The following is a 20446-nucleotide window of genomic DNA, read 5'->3' as shown; positions in this document are numbered from 1 at the left end:
ATGCAGTCCCAATGTACCCATCAGTTCAATATGAAATCTGTACACCAAAGAAATGCTAGCTGGTGCTCATGTAAAACGTGACAATATTACTGTAAAAAAGAAATATTTAAAACTGTGAAATGACCATTGCGATAATGGGTTTTTCTCCAGGAAAACTGATCGCTGGGGCACAGAAGCAAGCAGAAAAGTACTAGCAGATGTACAGCAAATCAAATTATGCTAGATCAGTCCCAAGCCAAAGTGCTTTCCAAGTTCTCCTGCACACATTCAACTAGACACAGCCAGTGCACACCAACTGCAGTCCCCGACCAAAGAAACAAATGTTCTAACTGCTTGGAACTTCCCATTAATGCATACTGTCCCTCCCAAAAATAGTGAAGAACTAAACAACAGGCATGAGGCTGTCATCAAAAACAGAATCCCTATGTATAGACCTCCCTTCCCTCTTCAAATCTACTGAAAACTAATCATATGATGCATCGTCGTCATGCTCAGAGAGGGATGTACAGGAATTCCGATGGAAACTGAAACTGGTACAGATATTGCCACTGTTAGTATATTTGCTCGGTGTCAGGACCAGATTTGCTTTATGCAAACACAAAAGGCAATTGTTGACACTGGATTTAACACACACACACACACCCTAAAGCTGCAAATATTATGTAATGAATAACATTACTGAAAAACCCGAAACGAATTATGATTCGTGATACAGCGTGTAAGCAGCAACGAAATGGACAAAACCCTTCCTATATAGTGGGCGCTTGGGTTGCAAACGTGATCTGTGTGGGATGCACGTTCACAACTCGCAGTGTTCACAACCTGCGTCTGCGCACACGCAGGTTGCGATTCGGCACTTCTGTGCATGAGCAAAGAGCGATTTAGTGCTTATGCGCATGCGCGACCGCTGAAACCCGGAAGTAACCTGTTCCGGTACTTCCGGGTTTCGGTGGTCCGCAACCCAAAAAAACGCAACCTGAAGCATCTATAACCCAAGGTATGACTGTAATAGAAACATGTTGGATGGAAACTGGTATCACTGCATCCCTATGCTCTTGAGTTCCCACACTCCTGCCAGTGGCAAGCAATGATGTGAGAAAGCAAAGTGCTCATTGGGAACACATTAAGCCTCATGGGGACTTCTATTAAGCTTTATAGGTAAAGAGGAGAAAATTAGGCTTGGGGCTGCCATTATCAGCAGCAACCCAGTGCCTGCCATACTTCTGCCTCAGAGAACCACACCTCCCAACTTTACATACAAAACAGCTTGGATTAGAACAATAAATAGTCCAAACCACTGTGTGCTTTGCTTTTTATCTAGATTTCAGAATGCTACGGCACAAGGACAAGCAACTAATGCTGATCCTATAATATTCACCCTTTTGAGAGAAAGAAAAAAGTTGTCAAGTATTCAAAAATTCCATGCATATGATAATAAAATTCATGAACCCTGGGAGGTTTGTTACCAAACTGTCTCCTTCTATTTGGATCCTTTCAGTGGCATTTCTAACTGCAGGGGTTGAGTGTGTGCATATAAGGCAAGTTCAAGAAGCGAGCTTCAAATAAAAATATGATGTGCCCCCTCTAGAATATTCATCATAACTGAAGGCTACTTATTTGATTCGATTAAAATATTAATGTGGAACTATTAATGAACAATGAACTTTATTAGGCTGGGAACGACCTAACCCTGCTGTTTCTAATGCTCAGTATTGCATCCAAACACTTTGTATCCCATCCCTCATTCCATTCACACAGTAAAAGCACATCATTATCCACACCTTCTACCAATGATACCCTGAGTCAATCATTCTGGATCCATTCCAGTCCGGCTTCCGTGCTGGCCATGGGACCGAGACGGCTCTGGTCGCCCTAACAGATGATCTCCGTAGGCAGCTGGATCGAGGCGGGTCGGGGCTGCTGATTCTTCTAGATCTGTCAGCAGCCTTCGACATGGTCGATCACGAACTCCTGGACCACCGCCTTGCCGACGTGGGGATCCAGGGCACAGTCCTTCAATGGCTGCGCTCGTTTCTCTCTGGTCGGGGACAGAGGGTGGCGCTCGGGGGGGAATTGTCATCGCGCCACTCCTTGGTGTGTGGAGTGCCTCAGGGTGCGATTCTCTCCCCGATGCTTTTTAACATCTTTATGCGCCCCCTCGCCCAGCTTGTCCGGAGTTTTGGGCTGGGTTGCCATCAGTATGCCGATGACACCCAACTCTATCTGTTGATGGATGGCCATCCTGACTCGGCCCCCGATACACTGGCGAGATGTCTGGAAGCTGTGGCTGGATGGTTACGTGGGAGCCGGTTGAAGTTAAATCCTTCGAAGACAGAGGTCCTCTGGCTGGGGCGGGATGATATGGGATTGAGGGGGCAACTCCCATCTCTTGCGGGGGTGCAACTAGCGCCAGCACCGTCCGTTAAGAGTTTGGGTGTAATCTTCGATACCTCCCTCTCTATGGAGGCGCAGATTACAGCTATAACAAAGGCGGCATTTTTTCATCTCCGCCAAGCTAAGCAGTTGGCCCCTTATCTCTCTCGCCCTGACCTAGCCACTGTGATCCATGCGACGGTCACCTCCAGACTGGATTATTGTAACTCGCTCTACGTGGGGCTGCCCTTAAGACTGACCCAGAAACTCCAGCGGGTGCAGAATGCCGCGGCGAGACTCCTTATGGGGTCTTCGCTGCGAGATCACATTCAACCGGTACTATACCAGCTGCACTGGCTCCCGGTGGAGTACAGGATCAGGTTTAAGGTGCTGGTTTTAACCTTTAAAGCCCTATACAGCCTAGGACCCTCGTACCTACGGGACCGCCTCTCCTGGTATGCCCCACAGAGAAACCTACGGTCTGCAAATAATAACATCCTCAAGGTCCCAGGCCTCAGAGAGGTTAGGCTGGCCTCAACTAGAGCCAGGGCCTTCTCGGCTGCGGCTCCAATCTGGTGGAACGCTCTGTCACAAGAGACTAGGGCCCTGCGGGACCTGACATCCTTCCGCAGGGCCTGCAAGACAGAGTTGTTCCACCAGGCCTTTGGTCAGGGCGCAGCCTGACTCCCTCCTCTGGCAACCTGCTTAGAATCTTGCTTAATTAGTTGCCATTAATTTGATTTTAATTGATTTTTATAATGTAATATTTTTAGAATGTGTGAATGGAGGAAGCCTTGTCAGGACACCTGCTCCACCCATCCCTGGTTTCCATGCTTTCAGATATTGCCATTTGTAAATAGTGCACTTGAATGGGTGGATGTTGGTGTCAGAGCCCATGTATACGTTACCCCTGACAGCATCCACCACATCCTTCTTTGAACATGACTAAAGCAGCAAAGAAGGCTAGAGACATTCAATGCTGCCAAGCATACAGTGCAATGGTCAACCCATATGTACTTACTTCCTCCTGCTCCTCAGTCTATCATTCCCCTTGTTGAATCAAAAGTACCAAAGCCAGCCTCTCCTCCTTTTTATTTGTATAGCAAGACTAATAAGTAGGGAAAGAAGTGCCCTATTTTAAAAGGAAATAATAGCAAGGAGAGGAGATTTCAGATGAGGCAAGCAGTGGAAGATGCTTCTCAGCCCTTCCAATTGCTGTATATTCAAGAACCCAGGCCCCCTTTCACCATAAGTGTCAGCCAACAATGGGGAACGGTAGCTCTGGTATTTATTTATTTTTTAAAAAGGCTAATTTTCCTCCAAAGGCCTTCCAAGCAGGCTGTAACATAAGATAAAAACAATGGTCACAAAGTAAGCAAATACACTGCAACATATAAAACAAAGAAACTGAATAGCAAAACATCAAAGCAACAAACACAGAAATTATAATCACATAAAGCAAGTTGAAAAATAAATCGTAGCATCGAGAAAACCAAGCAGTTTTCACAGAGACCCATTGCAACGTGTGGGCCAGATGGGTAACTCATTGGAGAGAGTTCCAAAACCTAGGCACTGCTACAAAAAATACTCTGTTCCATGTTTCCTCTAACCAATTGTCTATAGTGGTGGGACAGTGAAGAAAACCATTGCTAATTATCTCAATGAGGGGGCAAGTTCATGTGAAGAAAGGTTCTTCCAAATTCTATAGCACTTTGAATAGAGACCCTTGATGCACTCTACAGGTCAAAGGTCAAGAGGCTGAGTACTAGTACTCCAGTATCATATTTTAGATCTGTGTTCCATTAAAAACCAGAGCCACTGTACAATGGTACTTCTCCACAAAGCTAATGGTATCAAAAGTCACTGAAATTTCCAATAAAGACAATGGGAACACACTTCCCTTTCCCTCTTCCATTGCAGACTATTCATCAGAGAAACCAAAGCAATTCCAAAACTAGATCACTAACCAGACTGAAATGGATCAGGTAATTAATATCAGGGAAATGACAGTCCTCTCTGTATGTGCTGTATTTTCAGAATACTATCATAAAGCTGTTATCTACTTTCCCTTGGTTAAAACAGTGCTTTTCATTAAAACTGGATAGTCAAATTGCCCCTTTGCTCTTTAGAAGAAGTCGCAAAATAGGAACCTCAAATTGTAAGATAAGGGTAGCTGGGATATAAATTCAGAACAATCCTGCACAACATGCTTAAGAAAAGGTCTTCATTAGCTTATCATCTACAAGCCTCCAACTTGAAATAATTTAAAGTTAAAAATATAGAAAGAACAGAAGGGGGTGTCAATGCAAGGTTGACCTCCAAACCGCTGCTGCTGGGGGAACAAAAGGGGCGAGCCCCGGGCTGCCCCGACCTTAAGTGAACCTGTGAGGGCCCGCCCTTTGCGGCAGCCGTGGGCGGTGAATATTAATGAGCTAGGGGGAATCCCCGCTTCTCGCGGGGCTGACGCCAGCCCCGCAAGATTGTTGATGGGTCGAGAGCCCGCAACCCCACCCCCTCTCTAGATCGGGAGTGGCTTTGTTTTAACTCATTACTGAATGTATTTTAAAAGGTAACTATTGTCAAACAAGGAAAATAAAAAATACCAACATAATTTTGTGATTTTACAAAGCATAATATAACTAATAATTTTCTTAAATTATTGGGGGGGCGGAGCCCCCAAACGAATTTTTGAGGGGGCTCGGGCCCCCTCAGGCCCCATGGAGTCGGCGCCTATGTGTATGTACCCCGAATGTGGACCTCAACTTGAAAAAGGTTCCCCATCCCTGGATTAGTTAGCATGTAGAACCAGAAACAACAAAGACACTTGTTAAATCTTTAAAAATAACCCATTTATTGCAGCTTATGTTTTCATGGGCTAGATTGAAACTGTGATGCCATGTGAAGTCTGGGTTACAGCACGCCTTCATAAACAGCCATTATTTACTGCTTTATCCCAGCAGCCCTCGAATACAAGCTAATATCTGCATAGCTCCAAGCAGAGCCCAATACAAGTTTGTACTCTCTTCCTACATTCCCATCTTGACTGTGACTAAATGCCAACCTTGTGGTTTCTAAATCATGCCAACTCCCCCCCCCCCCCCGAAATATCTAAGAGCCGCTCCGAATCAGAACAAAGGCCCATCAGGTCCAGTACCCCGTTCTCAATGTAGCCAACCATCTACCTTTAATGGCTAGCAATCTCCTCCATGAATTTGTGTACAGTGGTATCTTGGTTCATGAACTTAATCCGTTCTGGGAGTTCATTCGATTCCCAAAACTGTTCGAAAACCAAGGTGCAGCTTCCAATTGGCTGCAGGAGCTTCCTGCACTCAAGTGGAAGCCGCATCAGATGTTCAGCTTCCGAAAAAGGTTCACAAACCAGAACACTTTGCGATGTTCAGGAGCTGATTTGTTCGACAACTAAGCCATTCAAGAACCAAGGTACCACTGTAATTTGTTTAAAGCTGTTCCAAGTTGTTGGACATTGCTACCTGTTGTGGTAGCCATTTCTAGTTTAAGTATGCATTGCAAATGATCCTTTGGGTAACTTCCAGCTCCACAATGCCAGGAAATGTGAATCATTTTTATCTTTTATCTGCCCTGAATCTTCCAACATGTTCAGGTGTCCAGCATGCTCTCCTCCTCCCCAGTTTTCTTGTCTTTTTTTACATAAAAACTGCCAGCCTGATGAAGAGTTGGGATGAACTCGGAAGCTTGTGTCGTTTTGTACGGCCCTTAAAATATATTTTTTTTGCCCCAGATTTTGGAATTTTTTGCTGGCCAGCGACAGCAGTGCGCGTGCGCTCCTCCTTCGGCCCAGGAAGAAGAGCTCAGGCGTCCCTTATCGCTCACCCGCAAACATACAAGCCCTCGCGCAAGCGCAATCACAGCCCCCTGAAAAGAACGGTTTTAAAGCCACGGTCGAAAAGGCGCGTGCGCAACGTCCAGTCCCCCTCGCTCCTGAAAAGGTGCCGCGCGACGAACATGCGTAGTGCTAACACGAAGAAGTCACAGACCACGAATAGCTTCCGCATGCGCACTCTGGACAAACTTTTTTTCCTCCCCCTTCCTTTCTTTAAAAAAAAAAGTGGATGAGAAGCCTTGAGGCGTTAGCCAATCGCTATATGAAACCGTCTTCCCGCCCTCCATGCCCAACCACTCAGGAATTCCCTCCTCAAGCAAATGACCCGCCGACGGTTACTGATTGGCCCAAAACGAGCTTCCTGCCCTCCCTCCCACTTATCGAGAGGAGGAAGGGGGAGAAAAAACGACGGCGGCACAGAGGCCCAAAAAGCCCTAGGGAAAGCGAAAAGGCCTGGAGAAAGCCAGGAACGACCGGGCGCCCCCAAGGATAAACGCCTACAACAGCCTTAAGCAGAAGCCTCCCTCAGAAGCGAGGGGACCTCTGACCGTTGGTTTTTACTCACCGGATGGGGACGCCGTCCTCCTCCGCTTGTGATGATCTTGGTCACAAGTGGCGTGCCGTAGATTCGCCGAAGTGCGTCACTGTCGGAACGTGATGCGTAACGTCGTACGGAGGGGAGGGAAGACAGGAAATGTATGGAATGCAACGGCGGCAGTTGCTCCGCGGGCGGCGCGTGACTACCTTTGAAGAAGCGAGGCCCTTAACTGTACCTCAGTGGCCCCGCGCGCCGCGTGGAGGTCGCTTCCTGCCCCTTCAGGCGCGTACAGAGGCGCCCTAGCGGTGACTCTGGCTTTCCTCTGTTGCGCGTTCCGTGTAGCCAAAAGTGAAGGGGCTGGGTTGTGGCTGGCACCCTTGAGGCGAAACATGCGCTCTGCCCATGCCTCGAGGCACTCCTGTCCTCTCTGACTCCCCGAGAGAACCTTGACAGCGAAAACAGGCTCTGGGATTCAGCTGAGGCCCCGGTGTTTCACTGCACACGCGCAATATTATCCTGAAACGAACCCTGTAGGCAGTGGGCTCAAGCCCTGCATTATCAAGCAGTCCTTAGTTGCTAGTTGAACAAAATTAACGAAGGGGCAATATCCAGATGCCATGTTTGTGTATGTTCCGTGTGTAAACACGTCAGGTGTTAACAAACCAGAATTGTTTAGGCATGAAGCAACTCAAAAGTTTTAAAATATCTGCACACAAAAGGTAGTGTTCTTTGTTTAACTGGTGAAGAGGTAGAGATTGACTTAACTAGCAAAAAATAAATTGTATGAAGGACTTACAATGGCCGGGTGGGGAAAAACTTCCAGTTTTGGGAAATTGATTGAAAATCCCCCTCCCAAAAGATACTAATATATAGTGGTAATGGATTTATTATAAACCCCAAGCAGGCATGTAAGCTTAAAAACATACTTAGGTTAAACTTATTACTTGCTTCATATCCAGAAGGGTTCACATGGTGACTTTTAGAAATTACAGTGAATTTTGTTAGACTAAATATGTTGTTGTGTGACTTGTTTGATTGCCACCTTGCTATTTTTCAAACTTTAACACTCTCATTTTAGTAGGACTACTCTGTGAATTATGAAACTTACTGTCTTTTTTTGACTGTAAAGGAAAATAAAAATACTTCAGTTGAAAAAATAAAAATACTCACTAGTAAGCCTGCAAATTTTCAATGGTAGTCACTGCCTCCATATACCACTAATATGCAATTGTCTGTTGCCTGGGAACCTGACAATGTGCCCAAGGTTTCAAAATTGCATCTGCCACCCTCATAGAAAGAGTATGGACTCAGGATATGGTCTGAAGGTACATGAAGCCATCATTTTGCTGAAGCTAAGCAGCTCTTGATCCTGTCTGTGCCTACATGGGTAAGCACTTGAGATCCCCATGTATGCAGTTACCACATTTAAGAAAAAGATGCTGCAAAGAAGTGTGCAGCCAGCAGAGGGTGTATAGTGCACATGAATAGTTATACAGTAGTTCAGTCACACTGGGTGCAACCATACCTTTAAACAGACTTAAAAGCATTTAGGAATGTGATGTGTCATTTGTGGGTAGCACATCTTTTACAAAAAACATAGTAAGAGGGTCATCTTAAATTTAGAAAACCCAGGTGGCAGTATTTATTCCGTTTCCTTTCTGAGAGTCCAGAGTTCTTAAGGAAGCAAGAAAGTTCTGTACAGGCACATAAAGAAAGGAGGAATGGGACCTCCAAATGTAAAAATAAAATAAAATATTTTATTGCAGGGGGGATCTTCTCTTTTTTCCACACAAGTATTTATTGATTTTATCACGTTTAAATTACTAAATATATTTGTGTATATGTGTTCCTTTAAGAACATTTCAAAAAAGGAAGTATGCAGCTGTGCTTTAGAAGGTTTTTATCATCATCCCATCTTCTCTAGGTAGAAGCAAGTTCTTGAAGGAAGGCTGCATATAGTTTGGTTCCCTCAATGAAGTTGTACCTACATTTAAAAAGAAAACAAGATTAATAGTGGGCATGCAAAAGCAGATATAGCGCAGATGGAATATGAGAGTCTAAATTACAACTTGGCAAAAATGTATGACTACGTTAATGGGTAAGCATCATAATTATGGGCAATACTACATCTGGTTTTATTATTCACACTTTTTCTACTTCATTACATCAGTATTTCAAATGCTGTATGTTTAGTTTTTCCATCTTCAAGAAGCTTCTAGGTGGTTTATGTTGCACACAAAACAGAAGTCCCAAAGTTGTCTTCTCTCCAGAGATTATGCTTAAAATTCACTTACCGTAGCATTTTCCCCACTAGTAAAAGACTTCATTGCAGTGGTACCTTGGGTTAAGTACTTAATTTGTTCCGGAGGTACGTTCTTAACCTAAAACTGTTCTTAAGTTTCCTGAAGCACCACTTTAGCTAATGGGGCCTCCCGCTGCTGCTGCGCCACCGCCGCACGATATCTGTTCTCATCCTGAAGCAAAATTCTTAACCCGAGGTACTGTTTCTGGGTTAGCGGAGTCTGTAACCTGAAGCGTATGTAACCAGAGGTACTACTGTGTTTTAAAGGCCTACAGATTACCTGTTGATCTTTTCATTTTGACCATGAGGGGCATCATCTGGTCCTCCTATTCCTAGAAGCATTATACTCTTTCCAGTTACGTCTTGGAAATGTGAAACAATTGGAATTGTTCCACCTATTCGGGTCAAGTCAGCCTCAGTGTGGAATACTAAGAAATAGGAATAAAAGAAAACTTAATTTTCATAGACTGGTTACTTAACATTTTATCCAACTAAGTCCCAGAACAGACACATTTGTCTTTGTTGCAATCTTGAGTTAAAAGTTAACTACTTCTAAACTTAAAGTTGTGATCCTGTCTGTAACTGACAAAATCCAGAAAAACAACTGTTTAAAATCTTCTGCAGCAAAACAGTTCTGTCTTAATACGTCCCATGACTGTTCTTTAAAATATGTTTTCACAAAACGAGCCTCTTCCAAGGCCAAAATTCTCCTTCAGAATACTGTGTGAATTACATACACATTCATATAACATTGCAGCTTTATTATTAGATGCATGTGTAGATTACTTTGGATTTTTTGTAATGATGCAGCCATTGCTATTAAGTTTTCTACACTGCTTTTCAGTATGCTGGGTGCTTCATAATAATCACAATAGCCCCAAAGTTTTGTAATTTGTTGCAGTGAAGTGACCAGACCTTTCTCTATTGCCTTTCTTCCAGCCAAATACAGAGGTTCATCTGTATCAGAAAGCCACGGCTTTGATGCTTGCACATTGGTTATTTCAATATGATTAGGGCTGTTCCGTTCAGCAAATTTCTTGTTCAAATGATCCATTACCTCAAGAGAATAATAGTGAAAGTTTATTCTAGTTTGCTCCTGGTGAAAATTAAATCTGTCATAATAACACAATAATATATTAATTATCTGCTTATGAAGATGCATTGTGGGATAATGACCTGCAGTATTCATGGTCTAGCACACTTTGAGCTTTGAATAAAGGCTGATCAATGTGCTGATGATTATCTTTTGGTACTTCAATGTGCTGGTCATTATTCAAATTCCCATTCTCTGTAATTCAAGCTAGTACCTTAAATATATTATCAACTTCATTTTGAGTTAATTCACTAGCAATGCCTTGCATGTTATCCAGAAGTAAGCCTCAGTTTAATTCATGTGAAGTAAGCATACTTGAGTTGCAGTCTTGGGCTACAATCCTTTACACACCTATTTGATAAGAAGTCCTATAGAACTCAGTAGGGATTATTTATGAATGAACATGCATTGTATTCCATTGCACGGCAACAATCTTGTATACACCTACCTGCGAATAAGCCCTATTGAACACAGTGGGGACCTACTTCTGAGTAGGCCTATTTTAGGCTAGGTTGCTAGAAACATCACATCAACTGAGGAAAGCAAATGATTAGCACTGTTCACCACAAGAGAATAGAGAGATTTTAAAAACACACAACCCAGAGCTCTACCTGTTTTTTTACTACAGAGCGATCCATATGGGGAACCAGGCGTATTGAAAATTTCCCAATTACTCTTGCAGGGATTACAGTCTTAGTTCCAGGTGCAGAGAAAGCTCCTTCAATTCCATGGATGGACAAAGATGGATAGCGCGACTTCCGCATTAATAATTCTTCCTAAACAAAAAAAAGCAACTTTTAAAGCAATATATAAAGTCTTAATAAGTTGCAGTTTGCTCACCATTCCTATTATTTTACACAGACAAATGGGTTATTTATATCATTATTATCATTTGCATTTTTAGTTGCTTTTTCATGAAATGTTATCCAAAGTGACCTGCAAACTAATAAAACATGAAAACTAGATTCTGAAAACTGAATCATTTTTTGAGCCTGGAATACGTGGTCTTATGGCACCCCTCCTTCCTATAAATGGTAATGTGTGTTGTGTCACTTTTTTCAAAATGTGGTAAGCTACCTGGTATGTTTGTCATCCCCCCACCATCACTCATTCTACTGAGTGGGGTGCTAGACTTTGGACCAAAAATCCTATTATTCCTGATGGCAGAACTAATTCAGACTAATCATGGAGAGAGTAGTTGACTGACATTTTTTCTATCTCATGAGACTAGACTTGGGGTTACTCTAGAACCCCCAATCTGACAGTACATTTGGGACTGACAATTCCACACAAGGTGGAATTCATTAATACAGGCTAAGAAAATGGTGCTAGTGACTTGTATACATATTTTACAAGCATATTTCTGCAAAAAGGGAAATGCTGCCCTTTCATTGCACCCAAAATCAGCTCCCTGTAGTAGCCATCCCAGACTGCCTAATGGTAGAGCAGACCCAGATTTGACCATGCTTCTACATCAACTATAAAGGAATTCCCACAATTTGCCCCATCCTAACTGAAAATTGTAAAACCAGCTATCAAAAGCCCAGCTTAGAATTTAATACAAAATCAATATGGCATATACTTTAGTGCTATATGTGAAGTTTCTTATGCCAAATGTGTCCTTCAGCTTCTTGAAATCCCATTCAATTTTTTCATAGAGTTTCTTTTCTTTTTCTGTAAGAGGAGCAACTGCATCATAAATCCCAGGTATCAGTATATGACCAGAAGAATCGACAAGAGTACCTGAAAACAAATGTACAAGTTCTGAAGAGGAACTACAGAGATAACAGAACTTACAGTTACTTTTTTTTTTAATGGACAGAATGTAATACTGAATGTATTGCTAGGGAATACAGAAGGCAAGCCTCAAAATAGTCCTTTAATTTTTTTAAAGTTTATTGAATATTTCTCCTAATTTCTATTTTAAAAAATCAATAAATTGTAGCTGCCCCATTTCCCTTTTATTTTTAAACAAAACGTTACATGATAAACTTACAGAAAATGCTAAGCTTTGCTGTTCTCTAAGAATCTCTATGAAGAGCTATGCTTCTTCGGCATCATAGAACATGCACAACTGGTAAGGAACTTTAATATATAGATAAACCTATAAAACCAGATCCCCAGAGTAAGATGATGGCTAAATAAGAATAAGATAAATGGGGGGAGGTAGTGGGAATAATAGCATACATGTGGCAAACTGACCCCAACCTATGAATGTTCATTAGAATGTCTATAGACGTAATAAAATAAAATAAAAAATCCTTCCAGTACCACATTAGAGATCAACTAAGTTTGTTATTGGTATGAGCTTTCGTGTGCATGCACACAAGAAGATGAGTAACTATATAACTTTTTGACATGCTTGGTTTAGCATGTTGTCCAGACCAGTACTCATCGTTTAGCTTTCGTTTAGCCAGTGGCGTAGCGTGGGGGGTGCAGGGGGGGCCGGCTGCACCGGGCGCAACATCTGGGGTTAGGGCAAATCCATGGGTTAGGGGGCGCAAATCCACGGGTTAGGGGGCGCAAATTACTTGCCTTGCCCCGGGTGCTGACAACCCACGCTACGCCACTGCGTTTAGCCCTCCCATCAGATGTCAAGGAGATGAGTTTTTGAAGACATCTAAAGGCAGGCAAGCCTTTTATCAGGAAGTTATTTAATGTGTGATGTTTTATTATGTTTTTATTTGTCTTAGAAGCTGCCCAGAGTGCTGGGGTGGGGTAAAATGGTGGTGGTGATGATGATGATGACGATGACGACAATGATAGCAATGAAATAATTTCATTAAATATAAAGTTGATCTTCCATATATGACTGGGTGGCACCTCAAGGAAACCCTTCATAAAGAAAAATGCCTTCAAACATCATCACACTAGGCACCTGTCTGGTTTTGGCTGGTAATTTATTCTAGAAAGCTAGAGTTCCAGCACTAAAAGTTCAGTGTCTAGCATAGGCTAAACACACCTCTGGGGCTTATGGTACTCTCAGCAGTATTTGCAAGCCGTATATCCTGGTCCCAAGTTGTTTAGGGCTTTAAGGCTAAAAGCAAGACCCTGAACAGCACATACTGGCAGCCATCGCAGTTTCTTCAGCAGAGGTGTTATATGGCGCTGAGAGGGTTCCTCAGTCAACAATTAAGCCCTGCATTTTGCACTAGCTGCAGCTGTGAAGGTGCCCAAGGGAAGCCCCACACAGAGCGCATTGCAGTAATCCAGTCTTGAGGTTACCAATGCTGAAATCTCAGTAGTCAAGCTTTGAAGCAGCCTAGAATGTGTGAGCTAGTTGTTCACTAGCAGAAACTCTACTTACTCAACAGATATATTAAGTCACTGGTTGCTTCAGGAACTATACCTCCGAAGGTCCCTGAATGCAAGTCTTTTTTAGCACATTCAACCTAGAAAAAAGTAGATAAAGGAATCAGAGGGTGTATTAATATGACATGCCATACCAAGATTTTGCATCAGGAAAATGAACAGGCACAAGCTTCACGTTTGTGGGCTCATCCCTCTCAGACATGCATCAATTAAAAATTGTAATCCTCGCTTAGCAGCTTATTCTTTAGAAACTTTACAGTCAAATGATAATAAAATGAATAAGATGTGTCTGTAAAATTAGCATTATTATTATATCCCAACTTTCCTCCAAGTAGCTCAAGGTGGTCCATGGTTCTCCTCACCTCTATTTTATTCTAACAACCCCGTGAGGTAAATTAAACTGGGCTTCATGGCTGCATTGGATTAGAACCCTAGTCTCCTAGGGCATAGTCCAACTATTATACCACACTGATTCTACTAACTGTAACAATATTAAAGAGCCCCAAATACCTCAATTAAGAAGTAGCTGTTTCCCCTTGTTCCATATGTAATACTTGGTTTGTTGCTGATCCATGAGGAATCAGTGATCACAATGTAATCGACATCTGAAAAAAACGTACTGTTTCTCTCTTCAACCAGTTTCAATAGTCCAGGGGATCCTACTTCTTCCATGGCTTCAAGGACAAACTTTACATTTACAGGAAGTTCCTGTCAGAGAGTGGTTTAAAATGTAGTAAACAATGTGTTTGTTTTGTTTTGATGGCAGATTTCATGAAATAAGAAAGACTTGTTAAAAAAAAATAAATCATTTACATATTGTTGAAGTGCTTCTACTGCATTCAGTACAGCCAGAATTTGCCCTTTGTCGTCCGAGGTTCCACGTCCATACAGACGACCTTGAAAATAAAAGTGAAATAAAGAGAAGCTGATAGAATCCAGTTATTCAATTGTACAGTGTTTTACAAGTTTCAGAGGTGACATAAGAGTCCTGTTGTACCGGATAAAATGTTCATTTGGTTTACCATCTTGTTTCCACAGTGGCCAATCAGATGCCTGCAGGAAGTTCACAAGCAGAGCCTGAAGCAATACCTTCTCCCACTATTGCCACCCAAGAACTGGTATTCAGTGACATTCTGTCTCTGTATTGCTGACATTGAAGAAGAATAAATGCTCACCATTTTTTTCTGTCAAATTGTATGGCTCTGATGCCCATCCATCCTCTAATCTGGCTGGCTGCACATCCAGATGTCCATAAAAACAAACTGTATGTTTTTTAGGGTCCTTTTTAAGTTCTGCCAGAATGACTGGTGGCAAACGAGGTGTAGTTCCATTATGCAGCTAAAGCAGAAGCGATGCATTAACAGTGCAATCCTATACAAGTGCTAGAAGCTATCACTTGCCTCTTTTACCCAATCCCCTCACCTCCTGACCACGTTATAGTCCATCTATATATATTGTTAAGTTGTGGGTGAACATATCAGACGACACAGTGATTCTTCAAACAGCCCTTCTTTATTCAGAGGCCAGAACAGAACTGAGCTGAAGGGCCCAGTGAGCCTGCTTATATAGAGCTCCAGTAGACATAATTGTTACAACTTTCTAAAACTATCCAATCACTGAACGTCACTTTCGATCCCTTATTTGCATAACTATCTACAGTATCCCCTTGCTGGCCCAGGGTGAGAACTTCAGTACATAACATATATAGCTGTTTCCTATGTAACTTATGTTACTGGCAATTCTATCTTTCCTTTAGATCATATTTTTCAATTGTGATCCAGTGGACAGAGACTTTATTTCTATCTTCTATACTTCAGCAAATATTGGAGGAGGAGGAGGAGAGTGGGTGACCAAAACACATAGCATGAAACACTGAAATGTTTTAGGCAGATTAACGAAGACTCTTTAGAGACATTAAGCAGTAGCCTTAAGGCAGGCATAGGCAAACTTGGCCCTCCAGATGTTTTGGGACTACAACTCCTATCATCCCTAGCTAACAGGACCAGTGGTCAGGGATGGCCACTGGAGGGCCGAGTATAGATTTCATGCTGAAACACAATAATTACCTCTTGTACACCCAGTTCCGCCAACTCAACAGTTCCTCCTAAATATTTTATCCTCTCTTCTGCTAAATGTATCATTTCAATCAGATCTTGCCTCTTCAGAAGGTTACTGGAGTCACTTTCAATGGCCACCCATTCTCTGAGTCTCTGTGAAAAGAGGAAATTATGAGGGGGATGGAATCCACATTCCAGGTAACACTCCTTCACTCTAGTTTTCCAGTTTGTCCCAAAATAGCACACCCGCTTGTACCTGTACATATTCATGTTGATGTGCATCAATGTACTGAAATATTTGATCTGCAGGGGCAAGTGATGCTTCACTGGTGATAGTTGTGAAAGCAAGAAGAAATACAAGGGATATCTGAAAGAATAATTACTATTATTAGTAGCCTGCAATTCTCAGAGCCAAAATCCCATACTGTTTGACCTGGACTGTTTGGTTACAGACGATTCCACTTTATCCAGGGGGCAGGGGGTGAGACTAGAGTTTGCCCTATAAGTTAAGACTGCTGTTTGTTATTCTATCACTGTTGTCTTAGTCTAGATTAATCTTTGCTTTGAAAAACAAACCGCTAGCAAACCCTTCCATTGCAATAGTTCCGTTTCCTGACTGCTTACAATGTTTGCCACTTGCCTGAGCGGTGAGATGTTCCAAGGACAGTGCTCTATGCAATTTAGTTTTCTATACAGTTCACTATAGACGTACAGTGCCTTTTGTGGGGAGGGACACACACACACACACACACACACACACACAGAGTGTTTTTAAGGATTATTATATATCTCTTATGCATATGTTCCAACAGTCCAAAAGCAGACTGATGGATTCTTCTCACCCATACTTAGCATTTGCAAATAGTAAGAGAAACAGGCAATACTTCACCATGGCAGTAGAGACAAGTAGTGGCAGAATTTATTATTCTCGTCTTCTTTGCCAATAGTCAGTAAGCAGAGGCTGTGAGACGTCCTCTTATTTCAAAATCCAGTAAGCTTTTGCTTTGTAAGTCATTCCGCACCACCAATTTTATCTCAGTTCCCACTGTTTATTTAGCCTGAGCAAACAGTTTGCTAATTTCTTAACTGTCTGGTTGATGCGTTTTTTCCAGGAAGTTACAGTTACTGTGCAGTAAACACAAGCCGATCCATCAATGCCCACAGTGTTGGAAAATAATTAAGTATAGTTTGGGCATCAGAGAAATTTAAGGATTGTAAAAGTTAATACTGTACGGAGAATGAGAGCTGTCCAGCACAGTGCCACTATAGGGCATGGCCATCCAATGTTTCAGTGTCGCACAGTTGTGGGTCCAAGTTGCTTCTGTAAGAAGTGATGAGGAGTCCAATATGCCTAATTTGCTGGATTAGGCATAAACAAAGATTCAATAAGAAAAACCTTCCCCCAACTTTGCTCCCTCACTGCCCCTTCAAAGCGCCTTCCAGCTTTTAGTTTTGTTCTCATTATTTTTACTTTAACTGTAAAAATTGAAAAAAGAGTAAAAAGTATTTTGAGCAACAAACTCACAGGACCAGACATTGCAATTCCAGGTTTTAAATGTCCCTGGAAGAAGTGGATGCTGGTGCCATTACCCACTTGCCACTATTTTAATTTCTTGCAACGTCTCAAAACAGTGCTAAGTTGAGGGTATTTTGTTGGAAATTAAAATGATCCAGACTGGAGCACTGGAATTTATTGCATTTTAATTTTTAAATGGGGACCAGGGAAGGTATCAGCAGTGAGCCCTACAATGACAAGCACCAAAAGATGTCCAGTGCTAACACCAGATCACAGGGAAATCATAATCTCTTTTAAATAGTACCAATTCCCCTGTAGCCAAACCCACAAATAAAGCCTTAACTATGTACTCAATTAGATGTGCACTGCACTACAAGTTCAACTTCCACTGTATTTGAAATTAGGTATACCCTTGGATAGCTGGCATGGACACACAGGGAGGCCACTTACGCATTGCCAAAAAGGACACATATTTGCATAGTATTTGCATATGTTAATTCATATGCAGAACTGCAAATTTAGCAATGATGAGCATTATTTAAACAGCATTGCTATTATTTAAATCTCATCATAGCTGTGAAGACTAACCTGGGTGCCTGCTCAGTCTTCTCTTGAGGAGTGAACTGCTAATGGGCAACTTCAAGGCTGCTGCTGCTCTTCCTTCCAAGGGATCTCTAGCTTCCAGCTGGATTAGGGCCCTTCAACTAGAGAACTGTTATCTGCAAAGTAGGACACATGGCCATCTAAATAGACCCACTTAATAAAGCAGTCACAAAATTACTGGCCCTTTGACTGCCCACAACCTACTGCCCAAATTATTCCCATTTTGATTTGTTACTGAGAGCTGCAAGGAGAAAGATCAGTTCTCAGAGAGCCATGTCACATTTTTATCAGTTATCTGCGTCTCCTTCACTGAAGGTTTGAGAGGCCCTTGGTAGGTTTCTACATTGGGAAGTGGGTGTGGGATGTCTTAAGAGGGAAAATGCAAGGCAGATGCCTGCAGGTTCTTGGAAGGTGCAGTAGGCCAGGGCAGATCCGATTACTCAGGGCCTTTCTGCAAGGATACACATCAAATGTACCACAAGCAGACTGTACCCATTTCACAACTCTACTGCAACAACTTCTCAGTGTCAAACGTGCACCTGCCAGCCCACAGTTGATGGGGATATAGATTTGCTGGTGAGGTTCACAGCAAGCATACTGGTGGGCGGGAGTTATGATGGGCATCACTAATCATGTCACAAAATAATAGCCCATATGTGCCCAACCACACATTCCAACGGTGCTCAGATTGTGGGAAGGGTTATGAGAGAAGACCTGTGTGACCAAGCACAAGACAAGCATGAAATGTGATTCTGCAGAAAGTTCGCTTTTCTAATGGAATTTGAAATGTAATTGCAATGTTGATGAGTGCTTGCAGCCCTGATATAATAATGATCATCATCATCTTGCCATTATGAATATGCTGGGAAAATATTTCTTTCCCCCCACTATGCTCATCAGAAATAGCCACAAGCAAGTTCTCACATATTAATGTGCTATAATTGTTTTTGTTTTCAGCTTTAGTGGTTTTCCAGTGTAATTAGCATCAGAGCAGTTGATTCTGATGAAACGCTGCAAGCAATTAATGCTTCACAGAGGATTGCACCAGTAAAGACAGATGCATTGAGAGGTCTTTTAACAGCCTTAAATTACCTATTGACAAAAACATATGCACAAAACTTGGAGTAAAATGGCTGTCACCAAAAGAGAAGAGAACTAAAGATTGCTGTTCAAAGAGATTAAAGACTTGGAAAGAGATACATCTGCTGTAATGAACAAATCAGGGCTTTTGTGGAACATTAGGCAAACATTAAGACTTTGGCTTGGGTGGGACAAAATATACAAAGACAGTGCACGTTGTAGATTTTATTTACTGCATTTTGTTGTTACTAATTTACTGAGTTAGGGGGCCTTTTCTGGGGCCATAGCCCAGAATTGTGTGGTTCATCTGGTCCCTTCACTTTTTAGTTTCTCCTCCTGTCTGGTGAAGAAAATTCATATGTTAATATTGTTGCTGTTGCTGTTGTTTTGCTGAGTTTCAAATTCCTGTTTAAATTTACAGAAAATACTTTCAGTGGCAATGATCAGTGTTTGACAACTGAGATCCAGTCATTTAGCTTATTAATTGTTGTAAATTGCAAGGTACATTATCCAATCATCTCAGAAATAAGCATGAAGGAGGCACTATTTCTTTTCTCTTCTGATTTCCCTCTGTCTGTCATACTGGCCTGGTATGCACATAACTTATCAATAGGTCCTTGAACCTTTGTCTATTTGGGATGAACAAATATTGATAATGCTTGAGCTCAGCTAATTCTCACTCAAGTAAATGGCTAATCTGGGACAAATTTCAATCTGTCAGCTATCCAATATTTGCGTGTGCATTATTTAATATTAACACAAAACTTCATATTGTGTATTAAGAAACTACAGTAATGTCATCATATCACAATTCCATCATATCACAAAGATATTGTTCAAGTTGTGCATTTTGTTAAGATTAATAATAAGTTGTATTACGTAATTATAATACTAATAAATCAAATCTTAACAGAAGGCTCCCATAATCTATTTCTCTTGGTCTGTTAGAAGACTTTATCACTTTGTTTACAATTTCACTAGTCTTTTCTTAATTAAACATGTCTATATCCATTTTGCACTATATATCTTCCCCAAAATATTAATATATTATGAACCCATAAATCCTATCTGGTTCTAAATATCTTTTAGTATCATCAATAAATTTCTGCCTTTTTAAAAAAAAACCCAAACCTTTTCCTTCTCTGTCTTCATTCTTGGACTCTTGAAAAAAACATCAATATCTTAGATTTTCTATAATTAAACTGGCAGTAATTTGTACAATTACTTGGTGCTACTAGTACAGCATTATATCAGCCCAGATATCCACTGATTCCATGCAAACAGTTTTCCTTATCAGTTTGGACCCACTCATCATGTTTAGGTGGACTAGCCACTTTATGTTTAGTTCCATGTTTAGAACCATGTTTAGAACCATTCAACACACAATTATATTTGTTTTAAGCTGAAAACTACTCTGAAGAGAGGGTGTGTCATGATATCAGAGATGTTTGCCAGTCACCACTTTGCACAACCGCTTCAAATCAGCAGGTTCTGTTCCCCCTGAGTTTGATGCTAAAAAGAAGGCAGTATCTGTGCAAGAAACAAGGTAGTGTGTATATTTTTCAGAATAGATGTGCTCAGTGCTATATTTCTAGAAAAAGAGGTGCTGGAACTCACCATGAACGCTTCCCTTGTTCTCTTATAATGGCAATGGTGCCCACTTGGCAGGTGCTAGAACTGAGTTCCTGTGAGTTCTGGCTGAAAAAAGCC

The 20446-nt window shown here is 41.7% G+C and overlaps 2 protein-coding genes across 2 annotated transcripts in view; both read right to left on the bottom strand.

Annotated features, from left to right (window-relative positions):
• ZNF407 (zinc finger protein 407) overlaps positions 1-8259 on the bottom strand; it is a 334428-nt gene extending 326169 nt beyond the window's left edge. Inside the window, exon 1 of the mRNA XM_081875068.1 lies at positions 6801-8259. The gene's annotated coding sequence lies outside the window, so the exon portion shown is untranslated. The remainder of the gene's footprint in view (positions 1-6800) is intronic.
• A 251-nt stretch (positions 8260-8510) lies between these two features.
• On the bottom strand, positions 8511-16573 carry LOC309349297 (beta-Ala-His dipeptidase-like). The gene is made up of 12 exons (XM_081875115.1): positions 16427-16573; positions 15794-15904; positions 15547-15690; positions 14656-14818; positions 14294-14376; positions 13991-14188; positions 13476-13560; positions 11751-11911; positions 10780-10944; positions 9991-10132; positions 9356-9503; positions 8511-8757 (listed from the first exon to the last, which is right to left on the bottom strand). The coding sequence occupies exons 1-12, from the start codon at positions 16427-16429 to the stop codon at positions 8694-8696; spliced, it is 1467 nt and encodes a 488-aa protein (XP_081731241.1). The 5' UTR covers positions 16430-16573; the 3' UTR covers positions 8511-8693.
• Positions 16574-20446: the final 3873 nt, after the last annotated feature.

This window comes from Podarcis erhardii, assembly GCF_964252035.2.
Source record: "Podarcis erhardii genome assembly, chromosome: 8".
In the NCBI taxonomy this organism is placed as follows: Eukaryota; Metazoa; Chordata; class Lepidosauria; order Squamata; family Lacertidae; genus Podarcis; species Podarcis erhardii.
This window is presented reverse-complemented; position numbering and strand designations above follow the sequence as displayed.